This window comes from Strix aluco, chromosome 4, assembly GCF_031877795.1.
Source record: "Strix aluco isolate bStrAlu1 chromosome 4, bStrAlu1.hap1, whole genome shotgun sequence".
Classification (NCBI taxonomy): domain Eukaryota; kingdom Metazoa; phylum Chordata; class Aves; order Strigiformes; family Strigidae; genus Strix; species Strix aluco.
Genome location: NC_133934.1, coordinates 55,807,290 through 55,817,367, shown reverse-complemented (window position 1 = coordinate 55,817,367; position 10,078 = coordinate 55,807,290). Strand labels below are relative to the sequence as shown.

The window sequence follows — 10,078 nt, the reverse complement described above, 5'->3', positions numbered from 1 at the left end:
CCTCCTAAATTGAATGTTTAAATACTTGACTGACTTCATTGGATTCATTCTGATCTAGAGCAGGATTTGACTTTAGAGATACGTTAAATGCTATTGCTCTAAGTGACCCAGAAATCATTTTGCATATGTACCTTTTCTAAACTGTCCCACTGGAAGTGTCCTCTGTTGAACTGGTGTAACATGAGAGAGACTAGCTGCAGGCTTTTAACTAAGCAGCTGAACCAGCATTCAAGGTGGACATCAAAGCCTGAGTCACAAAGCAGAACTAAAAGCTGATGAAACAAAAAAACCCAAACAGGGTTGCTGTACTGGATGTCCTTACTAAGATTATAGGAAAAGTGTGCAGAAGTAATGGAAAGGCACCCAAATGTTGGAAGTTTGCAACAGAAATTATGGAGAAAACGTGATTCCCTAGATTTTGTAACTGTCCAGAATGTATTGTAATTATACTAATGAAAACAAACTATCAAAGTACATATTGGTACTCCTGTGTCTTCTTAATAGAAGAAAAATGTTCCAAAGGCTTTAACAAGTACTCGGGCCTTCCCATTCACAAATGAGTCTGAGCTTGCAGGTGATCTTTTAGTTAAGAGGAAAAAGGACATATAACGGATTTATCAAATATGAGAACAGTGAAGTCAGAGCGAAGAGATGATCTTAGCAAAGCTGCTTATAATAATCAGATGGGTTACGTCTGCCCTGCAGTTACTTCTGCTGCAGCTGAGAAGCAGGTAAATGGACGTATGTTGAGCTGTGTTAGGTTGGTTAGATTGCTATCAGTACCTCAGCAAACGGGAATAATGCAGTGGCTGTGTCCTATGGCAACGCAGACGTCCCAGTTGTTTAAAAATGAGACCTAGGCTGCTGCATTTAATTGGATTATCTATTGCAATTGCCATTTTCAAAGAAAGAAACGATATGTTTATACTTGTGGTAAAATGCAACTTAGCATTTAACAGATTAAATAGTTGCACACTTTGAAATATGCAGTAATATGCAGAAAGATGCTATTACTTCTATGGCATAAAAATTAACCTGCTCTAAATATGGCCTGCAAACATTCTTTTAATATTCCAAGTGGGTGTTTCTCTCCTTATGATTGTTACTTTTTTCTCAAGTCTGAAGGTTTTTTGTTTTCAGAGGTGTCATTATCTTCCCTAGTTTTGTCGAAGGAATCTGCTGGAAAGTTCAGAACGAATTCTTATGAGCAAGATGCTAATCGAAGAGGGTGAAGTACTTGAAACTTTGCAGATGACCTTTCTTCAGATGGTGAAGTTCTCATTAAAATAAGATAGTGGAAAGGGAAAAACAAAACTGGTTTTGAACAGCCTGACTAAAAATCCCTCAACTTTTCTAGCTACCTAGAATTAACTCCTTACAGTTTTTATTTAATCATTACCTGTATTTAATCTAGAATTAAAGATAGCACAAACATGGGTTCTTGATTTCACCTTTAAAAGGATAAGCAGGAATGTCCTGCAAAAAGTGAAGAATCTTGGCATGACCTTTTGACATAGCATAATGAAAAAGGGAGATGATTTGCATCTGCTGAAATATAACATCAGTATGTGTTCTATTTATGGAGCATACTGAGTCACGAGCGAGATCAGTGTTCACATCTGATGAACATTTCCCTACAAGTTCTCTTACTGTTTAGGTAAAACAAGATTAAATTTCAATTTTTTAACTTTTTTTAAACAGTCTTGATTCTTTTACAAGTTTCCAAGAAAAGGTAGAACATTATAGTCACTAAAATGTAACAGATGCATTTAAATAGGCAACAGAGACAACTTTTGTAATATAATTTTGTAATGAATGCTGTAAAAGAATTAAAATGAGAGGGCAGGAATATGTTTTTTAAGGTTGTTCGTTCCATAAATTTCATTCATCCCCTAAACAGTTGTTACTCTTCCTTCTTGTAGATCTGTCAAAAAGAGTAGAAGGAAAATGTAATAGTAAAAGCAAACATTTTGTTTTAAAAAAATCAGTTAACATACAAATTACTGAAGCTATAACTTTAAAAAGTACTGTCTTCCCAGTTCTCTAAATCGGGTTAATAGAGTGCAGTCAGTTTTACCAGAGGTCATGGTGATTCATGGCGACTGGCAGTCAGGAGCCCTGGTGCTGTGTCCCCCCTCTACTAACAATTCATTATAACCTTACAAGCGCGCCTGATCTCTGCGTTGCTTTCCCCATGCTCCTTTGTAAACCACTGGGTAGAACCTGGAGAAAAGGTACCATGTAACAAATATAAAATTTTGTGCCATATTTGGCATATGATCAAGATACTTTTAGGAGCAAACAGTACGTATGTAATAAATATAGGAAAGAAACATGCCATTATAAACTATCCTCCCCATACTTCTCCAGCATAATCATGAGACTTCTCAGTCTGGCAGGAACTAGGTCTGAGTGTGAGATTTCTCAGGATTTTTAAAAATAATACTCAAATACAATGTTTAATTACAATGTTATCCTTCATGTAGAATGTACTTCTCCCATCAGTACTGGTTTGCTCTGTGTATAGAAAGGCTGTCACTGGAACAGGAGACAAAACTCCCATTAATATTAGCAATACAAAACTCCCATTAATATTAGCAATACAGGAACCATCTCATAGACGCTTTTGCATAGCTTTCAGTCATACTCAGTGTGACAGGGAAGCAAGTAACACCTATCACTGAGCGTCATGCCTACAAACCATAAAAAGCCAGTTGCATTTTTAAACGTTTTTAGTGTATGGTAGCAGATATTTTAATAAATGAGTGGACCGAGGTTGTCCCAGGTAGCATTTTCAAAGTACTACCAGAAGCTCACACATGAGAATTTTATAGGCATCTCTTTAGGTATCTCTCTAGCATGATCAAGTCCTCACCAAACTGTCGTATCTGCTTGGCTTGGATTGAGGACGTACAGATTCTCAACAAATAAATTTGCCCCTTTTAATGAGCTTTTTCTGTTACTTGCAAAAGGTGGTTTGTTTCAGGATTTTTAAAACTTCACCAGACGTATACATTGAGAAACATTAGCAATTTTCAGGTGAGCATTTTTTATTTTAATTGAAGCTCCAGTATTGGCATCTAAGCAAAATCCTCACGTTATCAACAGTGCTGAGCATGTAGCAGCTCTTTTATAGAGAAAAAGCACTGCTACAGGCTGCGAGCAGGTTGTTGGTTGTTTTTTAGATCTACCACTAGGGTCCTAGTTCTGAGACAAGACTTTAAAAACAGATACACAGTTACCGCTGTTACACTGTGGGCATCTACCAGATTAATCTGTTTTATTTCTTTACCTTAGCTGTTAAATTATTAGCCTGCAGGTCTGTGGCTCGATTGACTAGATCCAAAAGTATGGGAAATAAGCATTACTGGAGGAGTAAAACTAGGTGTAACTACTCAGCAGAAATGGACGTTTCTTTTCTGTTGTTATTCTTTTAACTTAAATTCTGTGGTGGTTTTTTTCCTCCCAGGTTGTGCAGCCGTTGCCAGTGGTGCCTAAAACTGAATCAGCCAAAACCTCACCTGTCAGAGGGGAAAGCCCGAGGGGCTCGTGTAGCTGCGTGGGGTCACCAAAAGCCACACGGCTCCTCCCCTCCCTCCTCCTCCCGTCAGCACTGCTTGGGCCGCTGACACGTTTTGGCCGCCCGGCAGGCGCACGGGGGGAGGCGGCGGCGGCGGGGCCGGACTGGGCAGGGCGGAGGGACCGGCCCCTCCAGCAAAGGGTCGGCCCACCAGGTTGTCCTGCCGGTGGGGCCGGCTCGGCAGCCGGTGCGACGACGCCTCCGGGGGCCCCAGCGGGACCGACCTGGTGCTGCCGGGCTGGGGCGGGGCGGGGAAGCGCTTCCGGGTTGGGGAGGGGGGGGCGCCGTCATGTGACACAGGCTTAAAGGGGAAGCGGCGGCGGCGCCGTGCGGGTGGGCGCTGAGGGCGGTGGCAGCGCGGGGCGCGCCGGCCGCGCGGACAGGTAGGGCGGGGCGGCGGCAACCCCCCTCCGTCGGCGTGGCGGTGGTCTCGGCCCAACCGCTCTCCCTTCCCGGGGCTGGGGAGCGGGAGGGACGGCCTCTACCATGGCAGCGGGGCGGGGGGAGGCGGCCGGGCCGCAGGGAGGGAGCGCGACCGCCCGCCGCTCCCCTCCTTTGAGGCGGGGGCCGCTCCCGCTGCGCCGCGGGTGACCGGGCTCCCTCTCGTCTCGCAGGCCCGCGGAGGTGGCGGCGACGCCGGGAGGCCCACAGCCATGGCCGACGTAAGTGCGGCTCCGCGGGGCGGTTGGGCGGCGGTTGGGGCGCGGGCGGCGGCTCGGCCTGAGGGAAACGCCGGGGCGGGGCGGGGGCGACCGTCGGGGCGGGTGCGCCTGGGGCGGCGGCGGGGCTGGGGGGTCGGGGCCTGTTGGGGAGGGAGAGCCGCCCCGGCGCGGACGGCGGGGCTGCACCCGGGGGAGCGGGGCGCAGGGCGCTCCCTCCGCCCGCCTTCTGTGGAAATAAGTAACGTGCCGCCCGTCTCTGCCCCCAGGACCTGAAGAGGTTTCTGTACAAGAAGCTGCCGAGGTAACTGGCGGGGGGGGGGGCGCGGCGGGCCCGGCCCGGCCCGGCCCGGCCCGGCCCTGCGGCGGCTGCGGGCTCTGGGCGCTGCCCCCGGCCCGCCGGAGCGGAGCCCGCAGCGGCTGGCGGCCGGGCTGCCCGGGCGGCGGGGCCGGCGGTGAAGTCGCTTTCAGCTTGCCAAGGCGATTACCTGAACCCTCCTGACCGCAGGGAGCTGGTAATTGCCAGCCCCTTTCGCTGTTGGAGGGAGTAGTCGTATAACCGGTACGCGCTTCTGGTTGTTTAAGTGAGCTGGAAGGACCTCGAGGTGAGGAGAGGTGAGGACAGCTTAACCCTTCCCTCGCTCGTTTGAAGAGAAGGGAAGGGTGCGCACCGTGGCGTCACGAGGAGTGGAAAAAACATTCCTCGTGACTCGGTTGCCTAATCCTTGATAATTCCCTTTTCGGTAATTGCCGGTTACTAGCAGTGTTGTACAGCTACAGTTGGAGACAGCATGCAAATACAGCGAAACTGGCACTCGTTGAGCGAGGATAACATGACAGAGGCTCTTGCTTGACTAATGAAATTTGATTAGTATCATCAGTCCTCTTTCTGAAGCTAAAAGTTACGTGCAATTTTCTGTAGTTCTGTTTTGTATGTGTCTCTTTACTGCTCCAAGAGACCGCCTGGAACAGAACAAGTCCCTTTCAGTGAAATACTAAATTAGTGAAGGCATTGATGTTTTCCATATTTTCCCCTTTCTTTCACATTTGTGCAGGAAAAAAAATCTTTGCTACTAATTACTCTGGTTTTAACATGGTGTCTCTTCATTTTTTTGCAGTGTTGAAGGTCTTCATGCTATTGTAGTCTCAGATAGAGATGGTGTGCCTGTTATCAAAGGTAACTTCAGCTTCTCACTGTGCTCTGCAACCAAATTCCTGATTGAACAGCAGGGGGTGGAAAAGTACAGCAGCATCTTACCAGGCATAACCAGAGACCTCAATATACAAAACTGGAGAATTAAATTAGACTTTTACCTCAAGTTCAATAGTTGATTATGTACCTCTTTAAATTTATCCTTTTGTTTGTGTCCTCAATAATTGTAGGCCACAGAAATTTTTCTCAGTGAAAAGGGCTGGAGTGCTGTAAGGTTCTTGTATCTTCAAGTCACTTGCAGGCTGACTGATGCAAAATACTAGAGAAAGCTTATCAGGATTTTGTTGGCTTGGCTGGTCTGCTCAGAAGCAATTGTGTCCAACTTTTACAGACGTTATCCCATTTAGTTTGCTTTTTGGTACTGTAATTTTTATCATATCTCTGCAGCCCTTCTTTAAGATGTTTTTACATTGTAAGTACACTAATTTAAGAATACAGGGGTTCAAGTACTGCAGATTTTTTTTTTTTATGTCCCGAAGTATTTTAAACGCGTAGTAGAACTTGCACATCTTCACCTGTTTTTATTCAAGTGGTTATGTGCCAGTGATAGTTTCAAAGGCTGGAATCAGTGCAAACAATGAGGGACACAAAACCAAAGTGACATCAGCACAGGCTGAGCATCATAAGGGAAAAGACTGTTTCTTAGGTATGCTGGGAAGGACACTGGTGTCATGAGCACTGATCATGTACAGAACATTAAACGAGGTACTACTCACGAAGATTGTCCTGTACTCGTTGTGGAAGCATGTAAGATGTGTTACACGTTCCCCAGCAGCAGATCTGCTTTTGGCACAGCACTAAGCTGGATAAGGAGTTGCGATGCAGTGACAGATACCATGTAAAAGTAAGAATTTTCTTGTTTCCTTCCAGTTGCCAACGATAACGCTCCAGAACATGCACTGCGACCTGGCTTTCTGTCCACCTTTGCCCTTGCCACAGATCAGGGCAGTAAACTAGGACTTTCTAAGAACAAGAGTATCATCTGCTATTACAATACGTACCAGGTGGGTAACCTCAGTGTCGCCTGCTCTCGGTGACCTGAGCTGTTCTTGAGCAAGGGAGAGGTGGTTTAAACTCTGCTAGATTTCCTGTTGGCTGCTGTTGAAGTATTTGTGGTTTATTTCTCACACTGTTTAAATGGCTAAGCTAAACTTTTGTGCTATTTGTTAAGTTTCTCTTATATTTCTCAAAACTGAGATTTACTGGTTGAAAGTGATGAATTTTTCTAAACAGGTGGTAATTGGGAATTTGCAGCAGGTGCTGCTCGTATGGTCTTCAGAATCTGTTATGAAGGGTTTATGTTCTGTTTTACAAATAATACTTGTTTATAATCAGTGACACCTAAAGTTAAACAAGCACACGCAGCTTACTTCATAGCTGATTTTGCTGACAGTATGACTTTGATGTAAGTAAGCCTTGAAATACCACTCACATTTTTTACAAACTGGTTATTTGTGTCCTGAAATCCCTCACCTATTAAGTTTCTGCTTCTTCCCGAGTTCCAGTAGTCTTGACAGCTTTTTATTATGACTGCAGTAAACTGGCCAGCTGTTTAGCCTACAGTATCTAGCTTTGTTGGGAAAATAAATGCGTGAATGCGTTAGTTTACACATGTTGAGTACATCACTTTCATTCTCTTGGTGCTACTAGCTTGTGCTCAAGGTTCCCATTCCCTATTAATGGAAGAAGAGATACTGCTGTACACAGAATAGTATTTTAAAACAAAAAACATGCCTGTCCTCTTGTTACCCGTGGAGAGTGTGGTCTCCATAGTGTACTCTGCAGTGTTTGCAGCTGAGTTAGATTTCTGGTGGCTAATGCTGCAGAACACAGGAGGGAGGGAGGGAGGGAGGGAGGGAGGGAAAGGCTGGGCTTCCCATGTGCAGCTCCCTGTACTGTGGTGTAAGTTCTGTTGGTGTTTTTAACCATGAATCTTATGAAATAGATGCACTGAAAAGTCAGCTCTGTGGCTCTTGCTACTGCTTGTCCTTTAAACTGAGGAGGCTGCTTGTTTCAGAAAGAATTTATGTGGCAGAGCTCTGGCATCCAACATGGTTTAACTGCTGGATGAACACTGTTCTCTCTCCTTGCAGGTGGTGCAGTTCAATCGCTTACCTTTGGTAGTGAGTTTCATTGCTAGCAGCAATGCCAATACCGGTATGTCTTCACATGAATTTTAAAGGTTGCAGTATTTTAAGGCCCAGACGTTTAAATAATTGAGAGTAAAATACCCAAATTTACTTCAAGGTATATTAACTTTGCTCCTACTATGAATTTTGCCAGTGTATTGTCAAGGGGAGAAGGGAAAGGTGTGAGTAAAAACTCATAGATTTTAGGTGACTTGAAGTTACTCTGTTAGAAGCACGCTTCTCCTGTGATGAACCTTACCCTTGCTACATGAGAGTGTTCACTGCACCGGCAATGATTGTACTGTCCAAACCGTCAGTTCCGAGTTATGTTCTGCAGTAACATGTGCAGCTTTATCTTCTCACTTCTGTGGGGTGCGGAAATCCTTTGGCGGGGCAGCTGGCCTTGCTTGTGAGGGTGTTGGCTAATGAGGGAATTTAATTCCTGCACAGCTGCTTGGGCCTCGGTAGCCGTGGGAAGCACAAGGTGACAGTGGAGGTGAGCCGCAGCACGGGGGAGAGCTGCGCCGCATGGCTGCGCTCCTGGGGGTGCTGCCAGCACCCTGCCTGGGGGTGCTGCCCGCTGCTCCCGTGGAGAGCGAGCAGCTCGAGTGAAACCCTTTGTGTTTTGGGAAACGCTGCCCGTGACTTGGGAGGGAGCTGCAGGGTTTGGAGAGAGGCTTCTCAGTTATGTCATTTGATGGGGTGTTCTGTCTCTTCTCTCTTTCCAGGGCTGATTGTAAGTTTAGAGAAGGAGCTCACGCCCCTCTTTGAAGAACTGAGGCAGGTTGTCGAAGTGTCTTAACCTGACGGTATAGCCGGAGTGCAGCATCCCTCTGCAGCCCAGTGGACAGAAAGATTCAATAATCCTCAGTCAAATAACATGTCTCAGAAGAAATACCACAGCTCCTTAGTATACTAAGTAAGAGTAAATTGTACATAGTACTGAATCTGAAACGATCTACTAGTGTGTTGTAGGTGGATGTTACTTTAGGCCATGCTTCTTGTATTGTGCATTACTGGAGAGACCACCAAAATAGCTCCCATGGAGTTCAGCTCAGCCTGCTGAGCCAGATCAGCATCGTGCTGTTGGCTCAAGCAAGCAACCCACAGATCTCTTGCTTTACAGGGAACCGTGCACGCGGTGGGGTCCCTCCTCAGGCCAGCTACCACTGCCTGCTGGAAAGCAGGTCGGTTGTATAGTGCTATCAAAGATGTGGTTGAAAGAGTATTGTGAGAGCAAGTTCACTAGCAGTGATGTGTCGGTACAATCAGTCAACATCCCAGCCGCCTTACCTGGGTGACACTTTGGCAAGGGAGTGCTACTAATCTGGATGCTCGCTGCATCCTGCTGCCGCTAAGAAGAAAGCTATTTCTATGAAAGCTGTTGCTTTAGGGGTTTTCCTGATGCCCAGATAAAAGCACCTGAACAATGTCTCACTTCTTCATGGGGTTTTTGTGTAACATGGTTGTGAAGATCTCATGTCTCATAGTCTTGGTGTGGGTTCATCACTGGTGACACTCTCAGCTCATTTACCCTTAGGTTTTCCTAAGTAAAAAAATATAAATAAAATACAGTTATTTTTAAATGACAGAGCCTGGTCCACTCTTCTGTTGCACCATAATACTCCACAGCACATCAGCTTTTCTGTGGAGAGAACAGGTCTCTTAATCGCTTGTAAATGGACAAAATCCAGGAGTTTACAGGCTGAAAATGAAGCAGCGTGTGTCTCAGGCGGGTGATAAGGATACTGAGCCCTGTGCCAGGGCAGCGATGCAGAAGTTCGTGCTGATGGGCTCCCAGTGGCTGGGGGTCAATCCCTTGCTCTTTGCCCCCCCTTGTTCCCTCCCCCCTGTGATGACTGCGGCATAGACTTCCCACCCTGAACCAAGCACCGCTGGCCTGAGAGCTCCTGACAGAGCTCTGCCTCAGGCTGGGGAGGGGGTGCCACTGCCCCCCCATTTATACCTCCCCCAGCTTCAGCACAGGCAGGATGGGGGGAAAGGGTGGTGCTGGAAATGAGGACGGGGAAGTCTTGACTGAGAAGCTCTCTTGGATATATAAAAGTTGTCAGTCAACCCTTTTCCATTTAAACTGAGCTCCTGGCGTGAGTTTCCTGTTGCTGGTCACTACAGAAGCAGCTGGAAACTGAGCCCCAGGTGTCTCTGCGTATTTCTGGCCAAAAGCGTTCGTGTTTTGCCTCAGGCCTGCTCTTGCTGTTCACTTCTGCTCAACTGTCTGTGACTACTCCCCAGGCCAGCTGAGCGCCGCTGCTTTTATTGGCTTCAGTTCATGGCACCGCGTGCTGAACTCACTTCTAACATTTTGTAACGCAGCCTCTTTGTGTGAAAAAGGGAAGGCTGCTTCTGTGGTTACGCTTCAGGCTTCATTTCCAAGCTGTTTTCACAGAGAAGTGATGCTGCTGGTGAGCAGCCTCTCTCTTCCCCTTACGCTGCCCCTCTCTCACAAACTCTTCAGAGCTTTTTAACTGAATGGGAG

General features: G+C 46.5%; 1 protein-coding gene across 3 annotated transcripts; it reads left to right on the top strand.

Annotated features, from left to right (window-relative positions):
- Positions 1-725: 725 nt before the first annotated feature.
- LAMTOR3 (late endosomal/lysosomal adaptor, MAPK and MTOR activator 3) lies at positions 726-9,168 on the top strand. 3 transcript variants are annotated; one of them, XM_074823168.1, is made up of 7 exons: positions 726-1,269; positions 3,470-3,807; positions 4,195-4,242; positions 5,358-5,416; positions 6,323-6,456; positions 7,546-7,609; positions 8,310-9,168. In XM_074823168.1, the coding sequence occupies exons 1-7, from the start codon at positions 1,204-1,206 to the stop codon at positions 8,381-8,383; spliced, it is 783 nt and encodes a 260-aa protein (XP_074679269.1). In that variant the 5' UTR covers positions 726-1,203; the 3' UTR covers positions 8,384-9,168. The 3 variants fall into 3 exon arrangements, with proteins under 3 accessions (XP_074679269.1, XP_074679271.1, XP_074679270.1); XM_074823170.1 differs by lacking the exon at positions 726-1,269 and adding an exon at positions 4,509-4,543 and having other exon boundaries at positions 3,785-3,807; XM_074823169.1 differs by lacking the exons at positions 726-1,269; positions 3,470-3,807 and adding exons at positions 3,851-3,963; positions 4,509-4,543.
- The last annotated feature ends 910 nt before the right edge of the window (positions 9,169-10,078 follow it).

Coding starts and splice junctions, on each gene's coding strand:
- LAMTOR3 (XM_074823168.1), top strand. CDS start 1,204: ATGAGCAAGATGCTAATCGAAGAGGGTGAAGTACTTGAAACTTTGCAG. Junction 4,243..5,357: donor GGCCCACAGCCATGGCCGAC/GTAAGTGCGGCT, acceptor ATTTTTTTGCAG/TGTTGAAGGTCTTCATGCTA. Junction 6,457..7,545: donor GCTATTACAATACGTACCAG/GTGGGTAACCTC, acceptor CTCTCCTTGCAG/GTGGTGCAGTTCAATCGCTT.